The sequence below is a fragment of the Leopardus geoffroyi genome, chromosome E2 (genome assembly GCF_018350155.1).
Source record: "Leopardus geoffroyi isolate Oge1 chromosome E2, O.geoffroyi_Oge1_pat1.0, whole genome shotgun sequence".
In the NCBI taxonomy this organism is placed as follows: domain Eukaryota; kingdom Metazoa; phylum Chordata; class Mammalia; order Carnivora; family Felidae; genus Leopardus; species Leopardus geoffroyi.
The window spans coordinates 61,749,938-61,777,937 of record NC_059335.1 but is presented as its reverse complement, the minus strand read 5'-3'; the positions used below and the strand labels follow the sequence as shown (position 1 = coordinate 61,777,937).

Here is a 28,000-nt window from a genome sequence, read left to right as displayed (position 1 = left end):
TAGCTCAGCTAATGAAGGCTGAGTTTAGTGGAGACTTCATGACACGGTGAGCTCTGGAAAAGTAAAAAAATTCAACGATGGCATGTCTTACACACAACAAAACGGAAAGTGCCTGTCCCAACTTGGAAATTCTATTTTTGAAGCAAACACAACAAATGATTCGGAAATTTTTAAACCAAATCCCAGCGTCTGGTCTTGACCAAGCAGAGAACAGAGATCACGTGTGGCAAGTGGAGACGCCCCACCCCCACCCCCGGGGTGCCGTGAGCAACAGCTGGGAGGCAAGCAGGTGTCACGGGGGTCCCAGACATCCACCCGCCCCCTGAGAGGCAGCGGCTGACACCCCTTTCCTGTCGCGGTGCCGAGGACTCTGGGAGGCAAGCAGGGATGCTGCCACTGACCCCAGGCTTCCAGTCCTGACCCCAGCTCCCCGGGCTGGGCCCTTGCCGCGCTCTCAGACCAACCAGACAATCTAAGGCAACAGAGGCCTAGAGCTCACAAGCCAGAATTGGCCTTCCTCTCGTCTGGCAGCCGCCCAAACACCAGGAAGAGGGTTACCGGGGGCAGCGACAGCAGGAGTCTCTGCACACAACCCACAGGTCCCCAGCTCGGTCCAGACCCTCCCTCTCTGTGATTCTAACAAAAGGGGGTCACAGGGAACACGGCCAGCTGGAGAAGGGCCTTCAATCCAGACACACCCTGGTCAGTAAAGCTGTCTGCCCTGAGAATGGGTGCTGGCCTCGGCGGAGAGACTGCCTCCCGAGAGCTCAGAGCAGCACCCAGGTGCCGGGGGCGGGGTGGGCTTCGGGGCCCCCCATGGCTCCACGACCCTCCCCCCAACCACGCACCTGTGGGAAGTGTGGCGTTTCCTTCAGAACCACTGGCAGGCCTTCCACCAACCCAAACCCAACACTTTCCCTTGGTAACTGGCTGCTTTTTCCCTTAATTCTGCCACTTCACTAAACCGTGAAATTTCCGAACTGAGCCAAAAGCCTCTGCTCCTTGGGGCGATTAAGGACACCAGCACTCACACCTGTCCCCACCAAATCCACCCATCACCCCCCACCCCTCAAGGGAGGCCCATGAAGGTCTAAACTCAAGGCTCCACCAGGAAGAGGCGTGCCTTCTGCTTCCTGTGGGGCAGGGGAGTTACGGCTCACGGCCCGCCCCTCTGACTCGGGACCCCATCCTCTAGGTATCCAAAATGCTCGTTTGCCCTTATCAGGTTTTAAGGTGTTTCCCAGTGATGCTGGCAGCAGCTTTCAAAGCCAGGGTTGCTAAGCTGGGCTCTCTTGCACGCAGCGCTTTGCAGCCCCCTCCTCCCGCCCCTGGTTCCAGGCCGTCAGCCCCTCAGGAAGGGAGGTGTCCTCCTCCAGGCTGCTGGCGCCTTTCACAAACTCCTTGTAGGCAGGCTTCTCCGCAAAGGGCCGGCGCCCCAGCAACTCACCATGTCTGCCCTTCTCCGGCAGCCGCTTGCCCGCCTAGAAATCACCGCTGCCTGTCACTCAGCCGCTCCCAGGACAGCAGGCGCTGCGAAGGCAAGCCCCAAACCCAAGCCAGGACCTGCCCCACTCACCTCCTCCACCTGCTCTCAGCAGCCGGTCAGCGGGGCCGGGACCTGCTCACAGGGGGAGCCGACAGGCACCGCACCCCCTCCTCAGTGAGCTGGGCGGCGGCCTCACTAGCCGGCTTCTCCACCAGCATCTCGCCTGGTCGGGGAAAGTCGAAGGACACGTGGTCCGGCTTTTCGCTCATCCCAAACTGCACAATCTGGAAGGAGCTGGGGGTGAACCTGGCTGGATCCCACCCTGCAGGGGTCCCTGCCCTTTACCTGAGCATAGGCGCTCTGGGTGGCCTTCCTCAAGTCACCCTGGGCCCCTGACCTGTGACCCCCCCCCCAAAAAAAAAGACAGCTGCTCAGCCACCCTGCCCCCCAGCATCGTGCACATGTGGTCAGAGAACTGCTCCTGCGTGTAGACACTGCTCCCTGGGCGAGTTGGGCAGAGCCGAGCCCCGAGCCCCGGGGGGATGATGGACACCTGTAAGACACAGGCAGGAGGTGGCCCGGTCACTCCGCACACAGAGCTCCTGCCCCATCCAGGTCCCACCCCAGACCAACTTGCCCTACTGTGACCATCGGTCACAAGGGCGTGGGAGGAGAGGAGCCTCTTGGGCCCTGCCCAGAATTAGCAGGTCTGCGTAGGGTCACCCCAAAGATTAGCATGCAAACAACCTCCACCCTACCCACCCCAAAGTAGCTCCCGAAGAGCCAGGTCCAAGGCTTAGAAGTGAGGGAAATTTAGTATCAAACCTCTTGGGTGTCAGGTGGCTGGCATCCAGACTCCACTCCTCCTCCCTGCCACCCACCCCCCAAGGAATCTTTTGGACCAAATTCTAGACCTAAATTAATTCCTCGACAAGTGAAAGTGCTGCCACTGTGACACGCACTGTGCCCGCATAACCACAGGCCACACAAAGCCACCCGGGTAAGGCAAACGCCCAGGCCTGGAGGCTACGGGCGGAGAGACCGACCCTCGGCAAAGGGTCCGCGCACCCCAGGACCCAGCCTACCACTGCACACCCAGCCTCGTGGTGGGCCACGGTCCGGCACGGTCGCCTTCTCGCTGGGCTGCAGGACCTGTGTCTTCCTCTCAAGGCCTCCATGTCAAGTTGCCAGGCCTGCGAGAGGCAGAGGACAAACGGACATCTGGGAAGTGGGCGCCAAATCCCCACCCTCCACTCAGGGAACGCTGGGGGCTGGTCAGAGCCTCTGCCTCCACACACACGGCTCAGGCCTAGTTTGGTGCCTGTCCCTCCCCCAGACACGATGCTGCCTTCTGCTCTGCAGAAGCCCTGCCTCCCCACCTCCAAAGAATGTGTCCCACTCATCCACTTTGCACGCAGCAGACTGCTTTAGGTGGCCCATTTTCAGCCAATGTGATTAGCTATGCTCGGTGGCTCAGCTAAGTGACACAGGAAGCATGGAGACAAGGAGTGGTTCCCAATGCCTCCCACACGGTAGCTTACAGGCGGCTAGCAGTACAAAGGCACCAACGGCTCACCCGAGCTGCCAAGACAACTCTCCAGAAGCTACCCAATACTCCCCACCCTTCCGTACGTGTCACGCTTTACTGAGAAGATACACACAAAGCAAAGTAGCACTGGTTCTCACGGCTGTGGGGCTGACGACGCAGGAAGGGCAGCCGCTGGCTACCTGGGCACCTCCCTGATCTCCGTCCCTTAAGTTCTAGCCTTAAACTTTTTTGTGCGAGGATGTTCTCCTGTGCTACCTACCTTCAAACCTCAGTCAGGTTTCAGTAACCACGCAGCCCTGACTGAGCTGTGCGCGAGGGTGGGGTCCAAGGTGCCCAGCTCCACCCACCAGCAAGGTGAGGCGTGGGGGTCTGGGGGTCGCTGGGAAAGCAGGAGTCTTCCAGAGCGCCCCTCCCCCCCAGGGGCTCTCAGATGCCCCCCAGGGGTCTGCTTTGTCTGCTTTCAGGTGCCTTGTGTGGAACCTGGGGGAGACTGGGACACGCCTGGGAAGTGCCTGGCACCTGACACCTGGGGCCAACCATGTAACAATCGGACACTCATTCTTGTTCTCAGGGGCCCCCTGCATCACAAGGACTTCCCCTCCCTGGAGGCGGCCTGTGGCCGTAGCTGCAGCTCAGTGCCCTTGCCTTCCTGGTAGCGAGCCCCTCCCACTGCCAGCCATAGCTCCCCAAGATCCCTACCCGCCGACTGCAGTTCCCGAGCTGCTGAGCTGAAGCCAGGAGGCCAGGCAGCCATCGCCCGCGCTGAAGCACACACTCCAGCACCCACCTTCAGAGGGCTGTCCTTGTGGCTTCCGTGAGGGAGCTCTCCGGGAACCCCCTCCTCCGGTCTGCAATTAGCACCCAAACCAGGGCCTGAGCCACGGCCCTGCAGGCCCCACCTCTCTGAGATTTTAAACGTTGCTCTGGACAGAGCATGAAGGCTGCTGGCAGATTCCCAAGCGCCAAATTTGGGTTTGGAAAATCGCCTACGGATCCTGTGAGCCGAGGTAACGCTGGGGCCCCGGGTCAGCCCACGGAAGGCCCCCCACCGCTCCGGGGCTGCCCAGCTCACCTCTGACGAGCCTTTCAATGGCCTGCTCACAGTGCTTCTCCTGAACACAAGGACCCAGGTGGCAGGAGGCAATCGGGGCGGCTTCGTGGCAGACACCAAAATGTCAGCACCCGACCCGGGAAAGGAGAAACTGGTCATGAGTGCCCGGGACTGGGTATTACAAGAGGAGCTCTGCGACAGGGACCACAGCTAAGCGAGGCAGCGACTTTGTCAGTCACCAGTTTGGGGCCAGGCCAGTTTTTTGGTTAAGCAACTTACCGAGGTGTAATTTATTCAACATTAAATCCACCCATCTTAATCAGGGCCACGAAGCCGCCCCGATTGCCTCCTGCCACCTGGGTCCTTGTGTTCAGGAGAAGCACTCTCAGCAGGCCATTGAAAGGCTCGTCAGAGGTGAGCTGGGCAGCCCCGGAGCGGTGGGGGGCCTTCCGCGGGCTGACCCGGGGCCCCAGCGTTACCTCGGCTCACAGGATCCGTAGGTGGTTTCCAAACCCAAATTTGGCGCTTGGTTTACCTTGGTTTAAGGGTGTACCTCCAAGACTTCTAGTAAATTTATCAAGTCATACGACTCCGGCCCTCATTTCAGACACTTCCATCATCTATAAGGTACCCTATGCCTGACGTGGGGGATTCCAGGGCCCACCCTAGCTGACCACACGTGTATTTTCTGTCTCCGCGGACTTGTTATAAACCTCTCGTATGAATGGAATCACACAGTACATGGCCTTTTGTGCCTGGCTGCTTTCGCTTGACATAACATTTGGAGGTTCATCCCCAATGTAACACGTGCCAGTATTTCCTTTTATGGCTGAATAATATCCCCTTATACATACATACCATTGTTTACCCATTCATGCACTGACGGACGTTTGGGGTGTTTCTACCCTTTGGCCAGTGTGAACAACATTGCTGTGAACACACGTACACGTCTTTGTGTGGACAGGTTTCCAACTCTCCGGGGTAGATACCTACCTACCCGTGGAGTTGCTGGCTCATATGAGGGCTCCATACTTTACTTTCTGAACAGCCGAACTGACTCCCAAAGCCCAGTCAGTCCAGTTTACGCTCCCATCAGCAGCCCTATTAGACGTCCTGTACCTCGACATCCACGCCAACTCTGTCTTTCACAGCCGTCCGCGGCATGGAAGTGCTACCTCATTAGATTTGCATTTGCCTAATAAATCATGACACTCAGCCTTCTGTCATGTGGTTTTCGGTTGTCTATCTTCTCGGGAAAAATGTCTTTTCTAACCCTTTGCCCATTCTTAGATTGGGTTTTATGTTCTGGATTCTAGACCCTCATCAGACGCATGAGTTCCAAATATTTTCCTCTGTTCTCTATACTTGCCTTTTTATTCACTCAGTAATGTCCTTTGACACAAAAAAGATTTCAATTTTTATGAAGTCCGATTTATTTTTCCACTTGTTGCTTGTGCTTCTGGTATCGTATTTAAGGAACCACTGCCAAGTCCAGAGTCATGAAGATCTGGCCTTCCATGTTTTCTTCTAAGACTTTTATAGTTTTAGCTCTGAAATTCAGGTCTTTTACCCACTTTGAGTTAACTTTTATATCTGGTGCCAAGGTCCAATTTCATTCTTTTGTATGTGCATATCCCATTGTCCTAGCACATTTTTTTTGAAGAGACTGTCCTTCCCCCATCAAGCGGTCTTCACAACCTTAAGAGAAATCAACTAAGCACAGAGGTACAGGCCGCATCTGTACTCGTGAGTTTTCCTCTGTCAGTATGTCCGCCTTGTCAGGGCCGTGTTTTGTTCACCGAGCTTTGTGGCAAGTTCTGAAATAGGGACGTAGGAGTCCTCCGACTCGGTCTCCTTTCATGAGACTGTTTTGGCTGCTTGGGCACTTTGCAGCTCCGTGTGAATTTACTTATTTACTTACTTAGGATTTGGTTTCATTTTTGTTTTTGTTAAGTGGGCTCCATACCCAGTGCGGAGCCCAACGCAGGGCTTGAGCTCACGACCCAGAAGCCAAGACCTGAGCTGAAATCAAGAGTTGGACACTTAGCCAACTGAGCCACCCAGGCGCCCCGCCACGTGAATTTTAAGACCAGCTCTTCCATGTCTGGCTTTTAATAACCGTACAAATGTCTCCTGTACATCTCCTTCCCTCCACCTTCACCTTGTTATTGTCACAGATTACAGCTTTCTACATTACATACCCATCACAGAAATTGTAATTATTGTTCTATGCACTTGTCTTTACCAGCACCACTGTTATTTCTTCACATGGCTTCAAGTTACTGGCTAGCACCCTTTCATTTCAGCCTGAAGACTCTCTCTAGCATTTCCTGTAGGCTACGTCTAAACACAATGAATTGCCTCAACTTTTCAGTATCTGGGAACGTCTTAATTTCCCCTTCCTTCCTGAAGGGCAGTTTTGCCAGATGCAGAATTCTTTGTTACAGGGTTTTTCTTTTAGTACCTGGAACATGTCACCCCACTGCCTTCTGCCCTTCCGAGTGTGCAAGGAGAAATCCGTTATCAAGACTCACTGATGATCCTTTGTACGCTGTATCCTTTCTTTCTTGCTGGTTCCAAGCCTCTCTTCGGCTTTAACAGATGATGATGGGTCTCGATGGATCTTAGAGTTCATCGCTACTTGAAATTCACTGAACATCTTGGGAACGTAGATTCCTGTCTTTTATCCAATTTGGAAAGTTCTGACCCATCATCTCTTCAGATATTCTCACTGCCCCTTTTCCTCCGTCCTCTCCTTCTGGGACTGCCATAATATGCATGTTAGTAGTGTCCCATCTGGTCCTAGTTTCTGTACATTTTCCATTCCTTTTTCTTCCTGCCCCTCAGACTGGGCAATATTAGCCTATCTCCAAGTTTGCCAATATTTTTCCTCTACTGCTCACATCTGCTATTGAGACCTCTAGTGAACTTTTCATTTCAGTCATGTACTTTTCTGCTCCAGAATTTCTACCTGGTTACTTCTTGTAATTTGTTTTCTTACTAATATTCTCTTTGTTGAGACATACAGTTCTTCTGGTCCCCTTTGGCTCTATAGGCACACAACTGTAAGACAGGTGACATTAGTATTTTTCTAGTAACCCTAATGTCTGTGCTACCTTGGGGACAGTTTCTGTCCATTTCTTTCTCCTGTGAATGAACCACACTGACTGTTTCTGTGCATACTTTGTAATCTTTTGTTGAATCATTAGCTAAGTTTTAAAATGTCTTTTTTCTCATTTACTTTTGTTACTACATTATAGCGCAAAGAACGAGCAAAAATGTTAAAGGAGAACTTTACACGTCAGGTTCCCAAGGAACATTCAGGTTTTATTTATTTTTTTTAATTTGTTTAATGCTTATTTACTTTTGAGAGAGACAGAGACGGAATGTGAGTGGGTTGGGGGCAGAGGAGAGAGGGAGACACAGATCTGAAGCAGGCTCCAGGCTCCGAGCCGTCAGCACAGAGCCTGACGTGGGGCTCAAACTCACGAGCTGTGAGATCACGACCTGAGCCGAAGTCGGACGCTCAACCGACAGCCCCCCACGCGCCCCAGGAACATCCAGGTTTTTGAAAAAACTGGATCTCCCACACAGGGGCCTGAGGCGCACGTGGAGACGAAGGCTCAACAATATGAGAACCACAGAGCGCCACAGTTTGCACTTATTTATGTGGCTCTTGAAAATGTATCAACAGTTCTTTTCCTCTAAGAATTCTTGTGTCCCCTTCTGTGTGTGAGGACAGAGAGACCATTCTCTGTCCCTGCGATGTCGACATTCCCAGAGGCTGGGTCTGCCTCTCAGGGACAGCGGAATCCACGTGACCAGCCTGAGAGAGGAGGGCAGTTCGACGAGGCAGCTGCCGCAGGAGGCTGGTGAGGTCCTAGGTCATCCTGCTGAGTCTGGGCAGCCTCTAATGTATATCTGGGACGAGAGTCTGGGAGGCCTATTCAAGTTTCTTAACTTTGGTGTATAAGTGGACATGGGAGTCACAAGGAGGAAGAACAGAGGGCACATTCTTTGCAGGAAACAGACCAGCCTGGTCGGATGAGAACGCCTCACTCATCATCCTGTAGCCAACAAACGTGCACTCCTATGTGTGACCTGACCCCAGCCCTCACCCCGCACTGGGCAGAACACCAGGGAGATGGCAGATGGCAGCACAACAGTGGGAGGGGACAAGGCTGCACAGGAGAATGTTCCGGGGATGGCAGGGCTCATCACAGTCATCATTAGGCTTCCAAAGGGCTGCTGAGTAGACGATGACCTGGGCAGGAAGCCCCCTGGGAAAACCCTAAACTCCCAGTGCTTAAACCACCCTGGTGGGGAAACCAGTTTCCTAGTACAGGATCTTGGTTTCAACTACAAAGAAAAGAGAAAAGCAAGGGGAGCCCCCAGGTTGGGAGCTGACGCCCAAGACCGTATAATGCAGCAACGGCTCCTCACTGTGGTGGGTCTGTGCTCGGGCATTTAGGGAGGCCCCTGCACTAACAACTCACCAAGTCTAAGCCGAATTAAACTAGAACTTCAGATGGCTACAAATCAGCTCTGGGGCTAATCATCTCTGAGGCCTTTGATGTCTCTCAACAGATTCAAAGTTCCAAAGACAAAGGTGGGCACATGCCAGCACTGAACCCTACAACCAGAAACCACCTACCAAGCGCATGTAACACCCGAGGCCGTCCCCGGCCTGGCCAACACTCACCTGTGAGGGAGCACCGTGACAGCCCAAAGGGAGCACCGCGAGCGTCCTTATGGGGGGCTCCCACCCAACTTCAGTGGGTGTCGGTGGGCTGTGAAAATGGACAATCTGCCTTTGATGTCGGGGCCTAACAAAGACAGAGACACACAGATGGTCAGAGCAGGGTCACCTGTAGCCACTTTGCAAAATCTACAAGGACAGCCTGGGACTCCAGGCACCTTCCCTGCTTCACACTTAGTTATTTGGAGCCAGGAAGCAATGATGAAGTATCCCAAAGGTCAGGTACACTTACCTCCTTTTTTTTTTTTTTTTTGAGAGACAGTGCTGGGGGGCGGGGCGGGCGGGGAGGCAGAGAGGGAAAGAGAATCCCAAGCAGGCTCTGTGCTATAAGCACAGAGCCCGACAAGGGACTCAAACTCACAAACTGTGAGATCGTGACCTGAGCTGAAACCAGGAGTCGGAGACTAAACCGACTGGGCCACCCAGGCGCCCCTACATGAAATACTTTCAAAATAACAATGTTGATAGTACTATCTGTGATACAACTAAAGAAAATCTGAAATGTTCTCTGTAATTCCTTTTGTCCTTGGAAAGGCTCCCATTCAGTGGGTAAAGTCAAAATAATGCATTGTTTCTTCGTCAGTAATGAACTATTTATTTATTTATTTTTTTCAACATTTATTTATTTTGGGGACAGAGAGAGACAGAGCATGAACGGGGGAGGGGCAGAGAGAGAGGGAGACACAGAATCGGAAACAGGCTCCAGGCTCCGAGCCATCAGCCCAGAGCCCGACGCGGGGCTCGAACTCACGGACCGCGAGATCGTGACCTGGCTGAAGTCGGACGCTTAACCGACTGCGCCACCCAGGCGCCCCAGTAATGAACTATTTAAAAATGGTGTTGCAATGATAGGATAGTTATTTGAAGAAAGATCAAATTTATGCAATATCTCAAGCTACATATCAGAATAAAGTACAAGTGGGTCAGAGACGTAAATGTAAAAAAAATAAGTCATAAACATGATAAAGATGTGTCCATAATATGAAAATAAGGAGAGATTCTTTTCTAACTATAATTCGAAACCCAGAAGTTGCAAGAGACCCATCACAATTAAAGTGTTGAAAGCAAAAGACAAAGAGGAAATCCTGAAGCAGCAACAGAAAAGATTCATCACATAGAGGATAACAGCAATGTGACCACTGGTGCCTGGCACCTCATCAGAAATAGTAAAATGAAGGCAGTGGAACAAAATATTCAAAGCAGTGAGACAAGAATAATTTTTAAAAGTCAAACAGGAATGCTATATCCAGCAAAACTATCATTAATCAGGGCAGGGGCACCCAGGTGGCTCAGTCGGTCAAGTGTCCGCCTTCGGCTCAGGTCACGATCTCATGGTTCGCGAGTTCGAGCCCCCTAGTAGTACACTCAGCTCTTGAACGCATAAAAACACCTTCATGACTGTGCTGCCTCTAACATCAAATGCATTCCCGGGGCCATGAGCCGACAGTGAGCAAGATGAGGACCACCCTGGGCAGCAGGGCAAGTCCACACGGGACAGACATGCTCTCACAAATGGAAAGGGCCAGGGCTAGTCCACGCGGGACGGACGCACTCTCACAAACAGAAAGGGCCAGGGAAGAGGTGATGTCAGTTGTCAGAGCAAAAGGCGAGGGTGAGCTCTTCTTGTCTACCCTCTACGTTTTCACAACACCGCGCCAGAATACATGGATGTGTCACAGCACTCCCACCTGGATGGGCTGAAGTGACGTTTCTGCAGGCCCAGCCACACCTGTCACTCCCAGAAGTGGACTGCCGGGAGACAGCAACTAGCAGCACCCAAGGGCATCCACGAGCTCCCACTTTTTCCAAATGTTAATATTAACCACTGCAGGGCCCTGATCAAACGAACCACCTCCAGGGGCACCTGGGTAGCTCGGTCGGTTAACGGCCCGACTCTTGACCTCAGCTCTGGTCTTGATCTCTCAGGGTGAAAAGTTCAACCCTTGCATTCGGCTCTGCACTGGGCATGGAGCCTACTTAAAAAGGAAGAAGTAAAAAAAAAAAAAAGAAAAGCAATCGCCTCCAAATACACAGGTAATGATCTAACCAACCTAACCTTTAGCACAAGGGCAAGAAGCCCCAAACCTGAGCGCCATGTGACTGGCAGGCTTGCTGATGTAAATCAGTCAGTCACACCGGCCAGGATGCATCAGAGCCGGGTCAAGGAGGTCAGGGCGGTTGGTGCCAGCCACCACCACAACGTTCGTGGAAGAGGTGAACCCTGGACATGAGAAGCAAGGGCGCCCGAGGAGAGGGCTCGGCTGGCACCCACTGGGGTAGTGCTGTATCCCCAGACAGCTCTCCTCCTCTCTCTGGTCCTGACGCCTTGTCCTCTTCTGCACACCTGCTCATCCTTCTAGGGACCCTGGCCTCCCCGAGCCGCCCTGCACTGGCTCTGCTCTTCCTATGCTCACTCCAAACGGACTACAGAGGCCATTCAGCGGGGCCAACGCTCCTGCCCGGGGCTGGCTCTGGGGCCCCTCCCTCTGACCCTTCACGGGCAGGACACAAACAGCACACCACTGGCTCCGGTTCTCACAGACCCCATTGCTCTGGCGGAGACGTGTCTCCATCACAGAGTAGTCAGACGTTCCCCGGCTAACTGGGACCCCCCAGGACTTGGGCCCACGTGTGGACCTCCATCTTGACTCATCACTGGTTCCTGAGAGATTGACACTACCCGATGCCACCCCCCAACCCCTGGGGAGCAAGGAGACTCTCCACGGTGTCAGTGCCCCAGCTACTTTCCAAGGTCTCCATCCACCCAGCCCTAGTGGTCTCACAAGGCCCGGGGAACTGGAATAGTCAAGGGCAGGCAGGACTGCAGAGAACAGGGGCCGCCAGCAGAGAAAGTGGTGGTGTTCCCACCCTCTTTCCCCCTGAATGCTCTCTCCCATCAGCCCCTTGAGACATCAGAACAGAGTACTAACCTAGTTAGAATCACGGTTGGATATGAGGTATAACAAAGGGTTTTGGAACGTCTTGGCTGGGCAGAAAGAATCTAACACAGTAAGCCTCTCAAGCTCTGCTTCTAAGGTGGCCCCCAGCTGGCTCTGGGGCCTGAGATTTGGGGAGGGTCTCCACTGCTCCCTGATAAGACGGGCTCCCTAGGCCTAAACTGTTTGTACAGTGTGGTTTTGCTGCGCACCTGCCTTCCTCCCGGGAGGCTGGGATTTTGGTACATACTGGGCAGAGAGTGCCACACGACCAGCCCCCACTGAAAACCTTGGTCATCTACAGGCCCACATGTCGTCACAGCTCCATGCCAGGAAAAGTCGGTGCCTCCAGCACGTCCTGAGGGAAGCTGCAGCCAGCTTCCCCGGACCACCCTCTTCCCTGTGCGGGTTCTGCTCTGTGTCTGCCACCAGTCGTGGTCGTGGGTACAGCTACACATGGGGTCCTAGGAGTCCTCCTAGTGAATCACCAAACCTGGGGTACTCTTGGCAGCCCCAAGATGAAGATGAAAACTTGCCATGGGACCACTGAAAGCATCTCCAAATTTGAAAAACATTCACCATGTAGACATTTCCAGTGAAATATCAGCACGCCTGACAAGCTACCAGACACACTGAGCTGGAATCACTTTGAGGAAAAGTCTGAACTGAAAGAAAGAGAGAGATTTTGGTACGTGGAGTGGGCTCACACCCATGAGATTCTGCGTCAGGAAGGGCAGCAGGAGAGAGGTTCAGAGGGGAAGGAGCAAGGCTCCAACCACACCATCCTGCAGGCACCAGGGCCTACACTAGGAGAGGTGGGGGAGCCCTCATCTACCTGGTCCACCCCCCCAGGAGGGCCTCACCTCTCCTCATCTCACCACCCCATCTCCACTAACCCCTCCTGCTGGTGGGGAAGGGGCAGTGGGGGGCTTTTGTGGATCTAACATAGCTTTCTCCATTAAGTCTGCCCGAGAGCAGCCTTCCTACAAACAGAACCATCAGGGATGCTCACTCACCCAGGGAGTTGACAGAAACAACAGCCGGAGGAGGGTCACGCGAGATGTGGCAGTGCCGACAGGACAGGCCTGCTCTCGGCGGCTGGCAGCAGCGGGCACTCACCATCCATCCCTCCACAAGCATCTGGTTCAGTGTGTTCTCCCGGTCACTCTGGCTTCCGAAATGCCCTCGGCCTCGTTTCCTGCCAAACGCATCAATATCATCAATGAACAAGACACAAGGAGCGTTTCTTTGGGCCACGGCAAACATGTCACGAACCTAAAGTAGGAGTCCACACAGAGAGTCTATTTTGCTCCTGGTATGAAAACAAAAATGAGTGTTTGTTAACCCAAGTCTCTTCTTGTCTTCTCCGGAACCCAACCCTTATCTCAACATCCGCGGCATGCTCTGTGCTCACTGCCGGGTCCACACAAAGACTGGGGCTGTCTGACTCAAGGACAAGCGCCCACCTACCCTTGCTGGCCCAATGCCGACAAATGTTTCCAGGAACTCTGACCCATTCACGGTGATGAAAGGCACACTGGCCTTGCCCGCAGTGGCTGTGGCAAGAAGCAGCTCCAGTGCCAGGAGACCAGTGGGCATGGCTCCCTGAAACAGAAAGGTGATGCCGGGCTCTTAAAGGGGACAGATGGGACCCAAAGACAGGCCCGTTTCTGATTTAAACAGGTGACTTCCAGGCGTCACTAACAAGAATCCCATGAGATGATGCCCCATTCTTCTAGTCCGAGGTTCTCCTTCTAATATTTTCTTAGAAAATTAAACCATGTTCACCATAAAAAAGTTCAAATACCACAGACACACGGAAGCCCATCCACCTAAGCAGGCCGTGTCTTCACAAGAGCTCCGGAGGGCAGGGCTTGCTGGGTCAAGGGGTCTGAATGTCTAACAGGTGCCGTCAAACTGCTCTACAAAACAGTGTCACCAATTCACACTCTGGTAACACACCTCGGTGTTCGTTTTATGGATTACCATCACACCTGAAAATTGAAAAGAAATTGAAAGCAGGGAATTTCTACTGCCCCGTTTCCAGTCAAGGGTGTGGGTTAGCATCTAGTTACCTCAGAGGAGACCATACCAGTGTTTTTTCCTTGAGTCTTTAAAAACAACAACAAAGTACTCACGAAAAGGTAGGGAGAAGGAGTCCCAAAACTCAAATCCACAACATGGTGCTGGGCCCCATGTTCCCGTGAACGTGGGTTAAGGTCACGGTGCGCCACGAATGCATCTCTGCCAGTCGTGTGACCACACGCACACCTGAGAGTCCGGGGTACACGTGTCCACATCTACTGTAGGTCTTTACGCCCGGGAGGAGCCCACACCCATGTGGGCCCTGATGTCCTCGGCACCTCACAGAATGACAGAGACGCCTCCCTCAAGCCCACACACTGCTGGAGGGTCGCACTCCAGGTGAGAGGCCCTTCTTGGTGACCTGACCGCCACACCGCTTATCACACCCACTTTGCAAGTACGTACAAGCAGCTGGACATCCTAAGAAGCAAAGAGAGGCACCCCCTGCGGCACCCAACCGCAAAGCCATAAAGCCGAGGGGACCAGCAGCTGGGCCGGGTGCTGGCAAATCTCCAGTAGGGAGGACCAGGGCGAGCTGCACCTCTGTCGCACACACATGCTTTCCAGCAAACACTCCCCAGCCTGTAAGACAGGACAGCACCTCCTACCTTCTAGTCCCCAGGCTCACAGCGGTCTGTCACCTGTTGCTGTTGCTCAGAAGAAACTGTCTAGTGGCGGCCACACTACGGGGAGGAGCTGGAGAAAGCAAGGGTTCCTACAAGGGTCTGTGTCCAAAGAGCGGTCTACACTAGGCGCTCTTAGCCTGGTCCACATAGCCCGGGGATGACTGAAGGGTCTGTGACTCCATTCCCTTTAAGGTGCAAATCATTCTGGGAAAAGGACTCGCAGTCTGTCAAGCCATCAAAGGGTCCATGACACAAAGAGGCACCAGCAGAAACACACAGCAGCCAGAATCACAATGGCTGCACAACAACCCTGACCCACACCCACCCCACCCCTCTGTCCAGAGCAGGGTCAAGGGCTCACCACAAGGCAGCTGTATCTGATCCCAAACCTGTTCATGCAAGCTGTACTTCTATTTTAATTATGTAATTTAACATTGTGTGAACTAAAAAAAAAAAAACAGGAATAAAAAAAGGCTGTTTCTTCAAAAACTAAGTTGAAAGCTTTGGAAAATAAAGCAATAAAGGCAAACAGCTAAAAAAAATGTCAAACTGAGTAGGAAAGAAAACTAAGAAAAATGTCATAAGAAAATACACGGTTCTACACTCAGACTGCTCTGCTTAAGTTCTCACTTCATTTAGAGAACAAAACTGTAGGTAACGTGTGGTTTATGCAGGACATTTAACAAAAGATTCTGATCACTGGAACCAAACGAGACGGACAGACTGGCCTCTAAATGAAAAGCCAATAACGTTTGTGCTTCAAGTGAACACAAACACACTTCAGTTGGGTATGGGACTGTTCCTATAATTGCACGAGCTCATAGTTCAAAAAAGTAAACTCACAGAGGTTTCAGTTAAGAGGATCTTCACAATTCTGCCCTGGCAAATGCTACTTCCCATGATTAATAAAATGCACAATCTCTAGAAAATGCTCAATTGTCCCGTATCTGTCCACACTGACCCATGGTGATCTCTGACTGTGACCTGGAGCTCAGGGCGTTATCATGTTTTCTGAAATCAATACCTTTGGAATTTGGGCTCCTAAGTCCTGACATTGCTTGGGATTCTTCAGGAAATTCACAAACTCCATCATCTCCAACCTGGCCTCTTCCCAACCAGCTACGTCCGCAAACCGCACGTTGACACTGCACTTTAAGACCCTGGCAGGTGTCTCCCCAGCACTGAAGAGGCGGCCCCCGTCCTCGCCTGCCACGCCCAGCCCCCATCGGGCCCCCTCCTCACAGCACAGAAGAAGATGCCCACTAGGAGAAGGGCGGACACCAGGCTTCGCAAGGGAAACCTAGAAGATCCAAGAAAACCACTTATCAGTTCCCTCGGGAGAAAGGCTGTGAAGAGCAGACTGACGCTACACAAGGGAGCAGTATCTTTTAAAAACACGTCAGAGCCTGGACACAGCATCCAGCCTTCCCCAATCCTGAGCCTCTCACCCCACACACGTCTGTCTGCCCAGACACCTGAAATTGGGGGTGAGGAGGACGGACCCCAGCAGACCCAGCACAGCCCCCTCACAGTTGAGCCCTATTATACGATTTCTTAAGGACCGCCTGCCTAAATATTTCACCGATTCTTTCCTCCATGAAAACAGAATTTATTTATTCATTTTACCATACATAGTAAGTTAGCAGACGCCTATAATATGCTCAAAGGAAGCACATTTCAAAACTGGTAAAAAAATTTTTTTAAGTTTTTATTTATTTATTTTGAAAGAGAGAGAGAGAGAGAGTGAGCTGGGGAGGGGCAGAGAAGGAGAGAGACAGAGGATCCCAAGCAGGCTCCACACTGTCAGCACACAGCCCAACAAGGGGCTCAAACCCACAAACCGCCAGATCATGACCTGAGCCAAAACCAAGAGTCGAGCACTTAACTGACTGAACCACCCAGGCGCCCCTCCAAAACTGATCAAACACTGAACTGTTCTGTACTCAGAACCACAGACTCCAGACTGGAGCCCGACATTCACCCGTCGCTCTCGGTGGCACAGACCACTGCCGTCTGGTTGGGGGAGTTCAATGCCCAGTTCCCAGTGAGCAGTCTCCAAGTTCCGCTCAAAGGTGTCAACACTGCTGATGTTAAACCATACAAACTTCTGCAGAGACCAAGATTCAAGAGCAGCTTTGGGCTCCCCCTCCAGCCACCACCACCCCCCCCCCCCCGGTGCTCCTCCAGCAAAGCCTGGGTCTGGCCTCACAAAACCACAGGCTTTGGGTCTTGGATGAAAGTCTAAGAAGCTCCCACAACTGCGAAGGTCTGTTCCTTCTTTGTGTCCCCATGCTATTCTCTCCTCCCAGCTCTCAGATCATGGTTCTTACATGTTACTTGACAAAACTGAGTCACGGTTAAGAGTCCTACACTAGGCGGGTGTGGGGTGCCTGGGTGGCTCAGTCAGTTAAGCATCGGACTTCGGCTCTGGTCGTGATCTCATGGTTCAGGAGTTCAAAGCCCACGTCGGGCTCTGTGCTGACAGCTCAGAGCCTGCAGCCTGTTTCGGATTCTGTGTGTGTCTCTCTCTCTGCCTCTCCCCCACTTACGTTCTCTCTCTCTCTCTCTCTCTCAAAAATAAATGAAAATTGTTTAAAAATTTTAAGAAAGAGCCCTACACAGGGATTCTGTTCTACTTGGAACACTGCTATTGCTACACACCGATGTGGTAAACGATCCCCTTAACATGGGTTATTAATCACGGGAGGTAGCATTTGCCAGGGCAGAATTGTGAAAACCCTCTTAACTGAAACCTCCGCTGTTGGGTAGTGAAACCAAGAGAGGCATGTTTTTGAAAACACACACACACACACACACACACACACAGAAAACTACACTTTACTTTTTCAATTCTTTTTTAAAGTTTATTTATTTATTTTTGAAAGAGAGAGGAAGGGGGGGGGGAGAGAGAGAGAGAAAGAGAAAGCATGCACCAGGGGAGGGGCAGAGAGAGAGGGAGACCGAGAATCCCAAGCAGGCTCCAAACTATCACAGAGCCCAACGTGGGGCCCAAACGCAAGAACCCATGAGTTCACAGCCTGGGCTGAAATAAAGAGTCGGATGCTTAACCAACTGAGCCACCCAGGTGCCCCTACACTCTACATTAAAAAAAAACCCTACGGAGGAACACTCAGCCTTGAACTTACCCCTCGCCTCAGATGCCGTCCAGGAGCAGGAACGCCACGCACAAACTGTTCACAACCTCCAGCCGGTCCACCTCGGAGAAAGAACGCCAGACCTGCAGAGCAGGGCATTCGGCAGCAAACCACGTGCTTCTGTGCTCGGACGTGCTCCACAGACCCAGACTGTGGCTCTACCTCAGCCTACGCTCTGCAGAACAGATCCGTTTGTTTTTCTACTCACATGAATACTTTCAGCCTGGGGTATGAACCTATCTCCATTCTAATAAACAGAAACCAATTCAGCAACAGGAGTTAAAAGTTGGTACATCCAGGCACTAAGATTCCACACTGCCTTGGAAATCCAGAAGGCACACAAACAACAGTCTTACACTGACTACAGGGCAGTCCTAAGATACAGAGCTGATTCGGGAACATTCTGTCCACCCAGCTGCAGGTGCCACAAGAAAACAGTGCCAGGGAGAATGAAAACGTAATCCCCAAGGCCCACAAGCTGTTGGTGCCTCTGGACCCAACCATCTGCACGCAGACATGCTCCTCTGGGAAGCTCTTCAAAGACACAGTTCAGGGGTGTGCCCTGGTTCCTTCTGCCATCCATCTGCTCTCGACAGCATCTCAGATCACTACAACAATGCTCCTTCTGGAAAGTAAATAAAGACTCGGGGTTGTGTGATGAGGACGTGTTCCCAACCGGGGCATCTTATGACCACCCCACAAAGCTCAATGCTTCCATAGTGCAGCCTAATGCTCGTTAAAGAAACGCCTCAGAGCAGCCGAACACCCCAGCTTTTCTGCAACAGAGACCCCAGAGACTCCACCCACTCTCACATTAAAGAGGCAAGAGCTTGGGACATCCTTACAGCCCCCATCATGTTTCAATCTCTTACTTTTTGGATCACCGCCCGGCTGGCCAGTCTTGCTTTCTCCGACACAATTACACTACCACCTGGGTACACAGCTCACCACGGTGAAGCCCAAGGGGCAGGGTGTAGACCAGCGCCCGCCTGTGTAACCGTGCTCAGAGCAGGCCAGGAACTCCCTTCTTTACATTCTTATTTACTTCCCAAATATTTTTTGCAAATATACTTTCTCCTCATTTTAAAAATTGGAAGGAAACGTCCTCCTAATTTTAGTTAGGAGAAGTAACAAAGCTATTTTACAACAAAGTTTGCTACTTAAGTTTCCGGACACTGTGGGTTTTTTTTATTCCCAAATGCATGAGGCGCTCAGGGAGGGCCGCGCTTCAGCTTGCTTACTTCTGTGACACCCTAAGACGTCATCGGGTGATCTCACAACAGCTGCGGAGGAGCTGGGAGACGGTGCAGCACTCACATGCTGGACTTTTCCAGCCAACCTGAACGTTCCTCTGAGTGAGGAAGATCAGGTCTCTGGTCTGAGCCTGGGGAGAGGCTGCCCGTCCCCTGTGCACCACGGGGGCTGAGCGCAGCGCTGAGTGAGGTGAGCCAGGGAGGGAACACGTCCCCGTTCAGTACTCTAGGCTGTGCCTCAGAACAAACACGTCACTGTCAGCGGTGCCAGACCTTGAGGGAACTCTGGAATCTGTCCAGAATGCAGACACAGGAGGACCCCTGTCTCACCCCTCCTCCCCAGCAGGAGGCAGATCCTTGGGAGAGAGGAGAGGCAGCCGCCATTCCCCCACCCAGCAGGGAGCAAGGGCCTCTCTGAGGACAGACGTGCAGGCAGACAACAAAGGCCTCAGCTACAGACCCTGGGGGGAAACAATGGTTTTCTACAAACATCATCACACAGATGGAAGTCCGGATCTTAACTGTGTGTTGTTTAGGGCGATGGGCGGAGGGGGAGCAAGTCCTCTGCTCCTACCTGAGTTTACACTTAAGCTGGAGGAGCACTCCACCTGACTTCAGCACTCAGAAGGACAAGCCAGGGAGGACCCTGCGAGCACAGCACAAAGCCTGGGGTGGACAGTGCTGGCCCACCCTGCTCAGGGTCAGGGTAGGACTACACTAGGGGAAAAGTTTTCCATCAGACAGAAGATCGGAGTTTACAGAAAAACAGAATTAGGTCTTAGGAGCAGAAGCTAATCAATGATGAAGTTAGGCCATGATGTTACAGGGACCTCCACCCAGCAAGAATGTGGGCATGACAGCGTTCAGTGAGGGAGCTACTGGGAAAAGTAAAACTGGTCTTGTCTACACCCCAAGGCTGGGATGCTCAGGATCAGAGCTTGCAGACCACAGGGGTGGGCACGCCGCCATAGGTACCAGCTCCTTCCTGGGTGGACAGACTGGAAGTCCCCTCACTAGACCCCTCACCAAGTAATACTGCATGAAGTGCTTCCGGGTGATTTCCTTCCCAGGATCTCGAAAATAGATGTAGAAAAATCCCATAGCAACACCTGCCCCCAAAACAGCAAGATTGCAGAAACCCTGCTTGTCCCAGGGGAATGCCCACCCCCCCCCCCCCACCCCGTGGGACAAGAGAACACATTTTACGGTTAAACGAGGGTGGTTTCCTTCATGAAACAGCGACTTCTTTTATCAGATATTATGAGAGACATCATCAAATGCTCCCTCCTCACACTCCACCACGCTGTGTGTGTGGTGAAGCCAAAGCCGGGGTCCCTGGGAGGAAAGGCCTCCGCTTGGCACATGTAAATACAACAAACACAGGAGCTTCAGCAAAGCACCTGGGAGAGGCAGAAGACCTGGGAGAGGCAGAAGACCCACAAAGAGCCAACACTTCTGGGGTTATCTCTTATCTGGGTCTTTTAAAATTCAGATGGAAATCTCCACGTTGTCGTAATTTTAAGTTTGTTTCTTAGAATCTTTGAATCAGCTTGCTCCAAGAACAAGCTGAGCGACTGCACAAAGCCTAAGCACAGCAGTGACCGGCCCCACGGGTACCTGATGGGCCTCGTGGGTTCTATGAGCGTGACCGGCCCCCTGGGTACCTGATGGGCCTCGTGGGGTCTATGAGCGTGACCGGCCCCCTGGGGGCGTGATGGGCCACGTGGGGTCTATGACCGTGACCGGCCCCCTGGGTACCTGATGGGCCTCGTGGGGTCTATGAGCGTGACCGGCCCCTGGGGGCGTGATGGGCCACGTGGGGTCTATGAGCGTGACCGGCCCCCTGGGTACGTGATGGGCCCCGTGGGGTCTAGTCCTCGGATGCACACACACCTTCTGCAGCCAGCTCCACCAGGCAAAGTCACCCTGCTTTCCTCTTCTCCTGCCTCCTCTGTTCCAGCCCCAACATCCTTTGGCTCACCAGTTCCTAAGAGAAAACAGAATCTGACACCAGGTAATAATAATTACAACTTCCTAGAGAAAGAGGCTTCAGAGAACAAAAAAATGCCTTCTAACATACAATCTTCCTAACACTGGTGCCTTCTGGAGGTAAACAGGGAGCAGGACAGGAAGAGGCTGAGCAGAGCTGAAACGTAAGTATTTTGTCCAGAAGTGCAGGAGAAAAGCCTGCTGTGCCCCTCCCAGCTCAGGACACAGGTTAGAGTGGAAAAGACTACTAGACCATACCAACCCCAGACATTTCCAGACAAGATGGAAATTTAAAACAATTTCTTAAAATCTCCAGGTAATCACCAGTGAATGGAACATACATACCAGGCACGATCCAGGGGGCATTACTGTTAAACAGCTGGCACTTGGGACACGATACCCCTTCTCAGAACACTGTGACCCACAAACTAGATGACCGAATCCAGCCTTGCAAGCCTCTTCCTGCAACACACACGTAAAATACAAAGCAGTTCAGAGTACACAAATCCAGCCCCATAAGCACCCCTGTCCCACCATTCTGTCGGGTGCAAAGTATGTGTTGGGAGAGATGGCTCTGATTCAGGACATGCCCACCTAGGGTTCCTCCAAGTACGCTCTGAGGATCAGGAGGCTTGAACAGTCCTAGAAAGCTAGGCACACCCAAAGAAACACTCTCCCCTCCCCATGTAACTCCATCAAGTACAATTTCCAGTTAAAATTTCCAAGAGGTGCTTTAGCACACACAAAAAGACAAGGGGGAGAAACAAAAACGAATAATTGTTATCACGGTGTCTGCCAGGCACTTAGCTTTGTTTGACTTGTATGATGTTCGATTTATAAGAAGTATACATTTGGTCCTCCTGGTACAGAGCTTTAACAACCCTTGGAATTTCCTAGGTGGTAAAGGTGTCTGTCTTTGGTTATTCATAACCAGCCTCTTTCAACCACACTTGAGTTTGTGTCAATGATGTGACTGTTGGAAAACCCTTAAGGATGGAGGCAGGTTGCTAGGAGAAGCAACCAAGTGATTAGAAGGTTAGAAGTTTCAGCCCCACCCCTGACTCTGGGGGAGAAGGGGGGAGGGGAAGGGAGAAGGGGGGAGGGGAGGGGAGAAGGAGGAGGGGAGGGGAGAAGGGGGGAGGGGAGGGGAGAAGAGCTGGAAGTCGAATTAATCACAGCAGCCAATGATTCAATCAATCACATGCCTATGCAACAAAGCCTCCATATAAACCCAAAGGGGCAGGGTTTGGAGAGCTTTTAGATTGGTAGACAAGAAAGTACCCATATTCTGTGCTAAACCCCAAGGGGACAGAAAGCTCCTACACCAGGGAATCCACCAGACCTTGCCCTACATATTTCTTCATCTAGCTGTTCATTCATATCCTTTAACATCCTCTGTAATGAACTACTGGTAATCTAGTAAGTACACTGGTTTCCCGAGTTTGTGAGCAGCTCTAGCAAATTCAATGAACCCAAGGAGAGGGGGTCATGGAAACCTGATTTACAGCCAGTCAGTCAGAAGCACAGGTGACAATCTGGAAGTGGAACAGCATCTGAAGGCAGGGAGTGGGAGGCGGAGGCAGTCTTTCAGGACGGAGCCCTGAACCTGTGGAATCTGGTGCTGACTCCAGGTACATGGTGTCAGAAGTGGGTTAAACTGTAGGACACCCAGCTGGTGTCCCAGAACTGCATGGTGGGGAAACCACCCCCCCCCCACCACCCACCCAAACATTTGTGACCAGAAATGAAGTCACAGAGGTGCCACACAAGAATGCATGTGTTCCTAAGAACCTGGGAAACTAACCCAAAACTTAGGGAAACAATCGTTCCCCTGAGTAAGGGAAAGGTGCTCTCACAGAGGCTTCTAAGGCAGCGATCCATCCGTGGCCATGTTTCTCCACAGCCAGGCAACAGGAAATGGAAGGGCCTAAGCAAGAAGCCCAAAAAGTCGCAGGACAAACAAAGCCACAGTCCTGCCCCGTCACATGCACACCACTCCAATAACCCCAAATCAAAGCCATGGAGGCCCAAGGCCTAGGTGACCCGGAAACAGACAAACATATTACAGGATAGAGTAAAAATTTGCATAAACGATAACGTTGCAAAAAACCAACTGCTATATTTGTAAAGCATGTAAACACACCTCCCAACATGCTTCTATGGGCCTCCTCCTATTCCTCACTTACAGGTAACTGAGCAGAAGACGTTCCACAGGAGAACCACACCTGATAAATACCCACTTCACCAATCCACATCACCAAACTGTGAGGCTTCGGATCTGAATAAGGAAGGGGGTGACTTAGAAGCGATGAGCACGACAAGCAAAGGAAAGAGAAGGCCAACACCACACGTGCACGGGCTGCCTGCTTGTCACCTCCCAAGGAGATTAACCCCAAAAGTAGCGAAGGCCTTAAAAATGCAAAACTCTCACGGTTTTAAAACATTAAATTGAGGGACACCTAGGTGGCTCGGTCCATTAAAATGTCAAATTGACCCTTGTACCTTTTCTTGCAGTTGCTGCTTTTTCTAAGTCTCTGTTTCTTCTAAAGAATTCCTCAAACCCTTAGGGACAAAATGATGAGGTTCTGGTACTTGAAAAGCACAGACCGGGGCGCCTGGGTGGCTCAGTCGGTTGAGCGGCCGACTTCGGCTCAGGTCATGATCTCGCGGTCCGTGAGTTCGAGCCCCGCGTCGGGCTCTGTGCTGACCGCTCAGAGCCTGGAGCCTGTTTCAGATTCTGTGTCTCCCTCTCTCTCTGCCCCTCCCCCATTCATGCTCTGTTTCTCTCTGTCTCAAAAATAAATAAACGTTAAAAAAAAAAAATTTTTAAAAGAACAGACCACACTCACATAAGCAACCATCCTGTAAGACGAGGAAAGAGAGTACGAGAGAAACCAGTTTTCTGCCCTGACTCCTTGCTTGATGCGATCAACATGCACCTACAAGCCTCACGTACAGGGTGACCAAGGGGACACTGAGCACAGTCCTACAGTCCACTGTGAGAGGCGGATATGCTCCAAGCTAACTGCAGTCTGCACATCATCTCTGTTGTGCTTCCCAAACATGAGGCTCAGCCTGGCTGTCACTCAGATATGTAGAAACAAAGGTTTGTTCTCATGCATCCCAAAAGATTCGCCTAGAAACTTTCTTATGAGAGTTTCTCCTTCACTGTCCTATCAAAACCATAAAGACAGGCTGCAGTGACCCAGAAAGGGGAAGACTGAAGTAAGGCTCAATATGGAAACTAGAAAAGGGAGGCACAGCGCATCCTGAGTCAACACACACCCTGTCCCCTGGTTCCCCCACTCCAGGGGAGACACTGAGGAAGCCTCACTTGGTTCTCGTAACGTTATGCTAATGATGGTAGAAGAAAGATGGGTGCCTTTGGGTGGTTTTGAACACAGCCGCTAAGAAAATGACGTCAGTCTTCCCCGAAGAGCTGCTGAAAGCAGCTGCTGAAAGCAGGTCCCCTGGAGGCATTGAAAAGTGAGAGAAGATGAACACCTTCTGCCATGTGATGGGCCATTTTCTCATGGCGGCATTACAGGTGGGAAGGGACCCGGATGTGGGCTAAAGGGCTAGCTTGCTGCCTTTGCTTATCCGCTTAAATGTCCCATTAAAATAGGATTCAAACAGGATACACAGGAACTAAATTCACTGCAGAAACACATAAAGAATTTTCACAGCTATTGCTGTCAATGCCTCCACTCCCACCCCCACCAATTCCCTAACCATTTCTTGCCTGAGACAATTTTGGCCACTGAAACTATTACAGCCTCAAAAACAAACATGATTCTAAGATTAAGCCACATAAAATTTTAAAAGCAAAGGATACTATAATTTATCTTTGATCAAGCAAGGATTAGTATTTTTGTCAGGCCAAAGAAAGCAAGTGCTCTTCCAGATCCTGTATTTTCTTCAGTCCTCAAAGAAGAAAATGCCAGTTTTCACCATAAGCTAACAGTATTTAACACCAGTTAAGCACAAGACCAAAGACGATTAGATTTTTCACTATTATATGTCAAAAGCCATTAGAACAAAAATAAGCTCAAGAAAAGCCACCATATTCAGACAACAAAATCTAAGTGCAGTCAAGAACCCAATATTGGTTATATTAAAAAAAAAAAAAACCAACATAAGCAAAGATTTGGATCATCCCCAATATTCTATTATAATGAAAAGAGATATACAGGTGACAACGCCCGTGTTATTTCAACCATGCTGTCCCTCATGATGAGGCAGGCCATTCCCCACGGTAAATTCGTTGCCAATGGTTATTAACTTGCTAGTAAGCCAAATTATTCAAACATCCCTATCAAAAGCCAAAGTGGACTCACAAGTAAGGTAAGCTACAAGAAAGGTATTAAAACCAGGGAGAAACCCAAACGGGGAAGCTCAGCAAGGAGATGCATGCACCAGGAAGGGTGATGAGGCTACGAGAACTTCCACACCGTGAATGAAGCCGATTCAGCCCGCACAAAGGACCAGAGGCTGAAGTGGAGGCATCATGAGACCATGAAGACATCACAAAGGCATTTTACTGCAACAGGAAGTTTAGACGAAGGAGCACAGAAGGTGGTGCACCTGCTGGGTAGGTGCTCCTCTGTCACCTCCTCCAATCCTCCCCATCCGCCCTAAAAAAGTAGGTGTGACCGCGCCCCCTGCAGAGGTGGAAAAGTTGAGAGAGGTAAGTGAGTGCCTGAAGGCAACTGGGAGCCGGAGGCGTATGAGGGGAAACCAAGCCTCCCAGGGTTTCTGCAGCTCCACGCCAAACAGAGCAGGGCTGGCGGCCTACAGCCCTAGAAGTGCTAAGTACTGTGCTTCAGGCCTCCAGAAGTTGATAAAACTCCCAATTCCTTTATTTCAGTTCATGACTTAATCTTCTTCTGACATGGGTTAGGGAACCACGTTAGGTCAGAGGCAGTTCTCAGAGACACAGTCTGTTACTGGTGTTTGGCTGTGATGAGCATACGCAATGCCAAGATGTGGGGCTGGGCACAGTAAGACCCTTCAACAGGCAAAGGGCCACTGTCCTTTTTTTCCCGTCAGATCATCAGCCAGGTTACCCTGGTGTCTCAGACTCACGCAGACACAAGCCCGCCAGGCAGTGGCTCTTCAATCTGGTGACAGCTCCCTTCCTTCAGCACTCAACTATCCCACCCACACTGACATGGCATTTATGCCTCTCCATTCCCTTCTCTTCCTTTTCTACTTCCCTTGTTCTGCTTGTCTCGTTCTCCTCCTTGCACAGCAGGGATGGTGCGGCAAGATCACTGAATGAGAAAATAACTGCATGGAAGCCTCCAGAACATAAGCCTCCCTTGATGAGTGTTAACTGATAGGGTACTTTTGACTACACTGTGACGCCTCTCCAGCTTTGGCAGGCCCCCCCCCCCCAGCCTACAAATCCAAGGAGAGCAGCCGAGGGACAGAGCCCTGCCTGTGTTCACTTCTTGACTCTCAACAGATGAACAACTCAGTCTGGGGGAAAAAACCCTCAAAGATCATCCAACTTCCTTCGTAACTGAAACCACTGAGGCCACGGAGGTTCAGTGACCCAGGACACAGCTGTATCAATTACTGACTTCCACCACGTGTTAACAACCAGAACAGCCTCTGCAATGCTGAAACGTCCCAGGCGAAAGGCTCTGCTTTCATCGATAGTTCCAGAAATGGAGCTCACTTGTACCATCTCCAAAATGAATAGGGATGGGAGGGAAAAGCTCATTCCTGAAGACAAGACAGGAGGTAAATCCACGGAATCCTTCTTCCTCCTTCACTACTGTCTGGAAACCAAGATGCCTTTCTTGGACCAAAAATCAGAAACCTCACATTTGTGCAGGAGAAAAAATTAAGCCAATGTGATCACTGCGCCCTGGGATGTATCAACCAATACAGAAACAGAACCTTAAAATACGGAATCCTAGGGGGCGCCTGGGTGGCTCAGTCGGTTAAGCTTCCGACTTCGGCTCAGGTAATGACCTTGCAGTTCCTGGGTTTGAGCCCCCAGTCAGGCTGTATGCTGACAGCTCGGAGCCTGGAGCCTGCTTCGGATTCTGTGTCTCCGTCTCTCTCTCTGCCCCTCCCCTGCTCACACTCTGTCTCTCAAAACTGAATTTAAAAAAACATTTAAAAAAAACAACAACACGGAATCCCATTTGATAGTATTTAACCAGAGGAAAGGCGTACAACCCAGAAATACCTAAAAGTGAAGGCACTGGAGCGAGATGGCCCTGAACTGCAAGTGGCCAGTTTTGCTCTCACATTTTCTCTTCTATAAAGAGGGTTATGGCAGCGCTTTCGTGCAGGAAGGGTTTAGGACTCAAATGAGAGGGTTCGTGTAAAGCCCTCAGCACGGAAGGCTGGCAGCAGTACTAGCTGCTATGAACGTGGTGAAACCGGGCTCCACACGTGAGAAACACTAACAGCCAGCACAACTCTTCCACGTGCAGCATCACATCCGGCTCAGAGAGCAACTCTGGGCTACAGCAAGCATTACCTCCAGGCCCAGGAGGAAACGGGCTCGCCGTCGAAGCGAGGTGCCCGAGGAGATGCTGTAGGTTTGCAGGGACTCGTGACTCGAACGCAAATCGCTCCACGTGGGGGCTCTTTGGAGAGGGGACCGAGGCGGCAGAGGAGGGAGCCAGCACTGCGCAGGGCCCGGGAGGCGGCGGGAAATTCAGACGGCGGCAAGAAGCCGCGAGGAGAAGGGCAGGGACGCGGAGGGCAAGGGACGGCCACCTCAGCCGCGGGGACAGGGCCGCCGGCTGGGGATGTGGTGGTGGCCGCAGCCAGGCCCCTCTAGTCCGATCCCCCGGACCCCTACCCCGCAACAGCCGGCGCAACCGGGCGGCGTCACCAAGGCGTCGAGCGGAGCCCGCGCCCCCGCCTCCCGACACCTGCGGGCAGAACCTCCCCGCTCACCTGCCGGGCTGTTCCGAGGGCTCTCACGCCTGCCCTGACCGTCCCGCCGCCTCCTGGGCCACCGCCGCACGGCCCAGACCGCTCGGCCGCCGCCCGGAGCGCGTGAGACACTCCCCGCCCCCGCCCCCGCCCCCGCGCTGCTGGGGCGCGCGCACGCGCAGAACAGCAACAAAGCCAGAGAGGCGCC

At 51.9% G+C, this 28,000-nt stretch overlaps 1 protein-coding gene across 1 annotated transcript; it reads right to left on the bottom strand.

Annotated features, from left to right (window-relative positions):
* Positions 1 to 109: 109 nt before the first annotated feature.
* LOC123577815 (AFG3-like protein 1) lies at positions 110 to 27,982 on the bottom strand. Its single transcript, XM_045440105.1, is given in 8 exon segments — positions 110 to 1,481; positions 1,577 to 1,608; positions 1,611 to 1,770; positions 2,572 to 2,679; positions 4,108 to 4,197; positions 17,645 to 17,822; positions 20,794 to 21,351; positions 27,814 to 27,982. Coding segments are annotated over 6 exon segments (696 nt in total). The 5' UTR covers positions 17,747 to 17,822; positions 20,794 to 21,351; positions 27,814 to 27,982; the 3' UTR covers positions 110 to 1,277.
* Between the last annotated feature and the right edge of the window lie 18 nt (positions 27,983 to 28,000).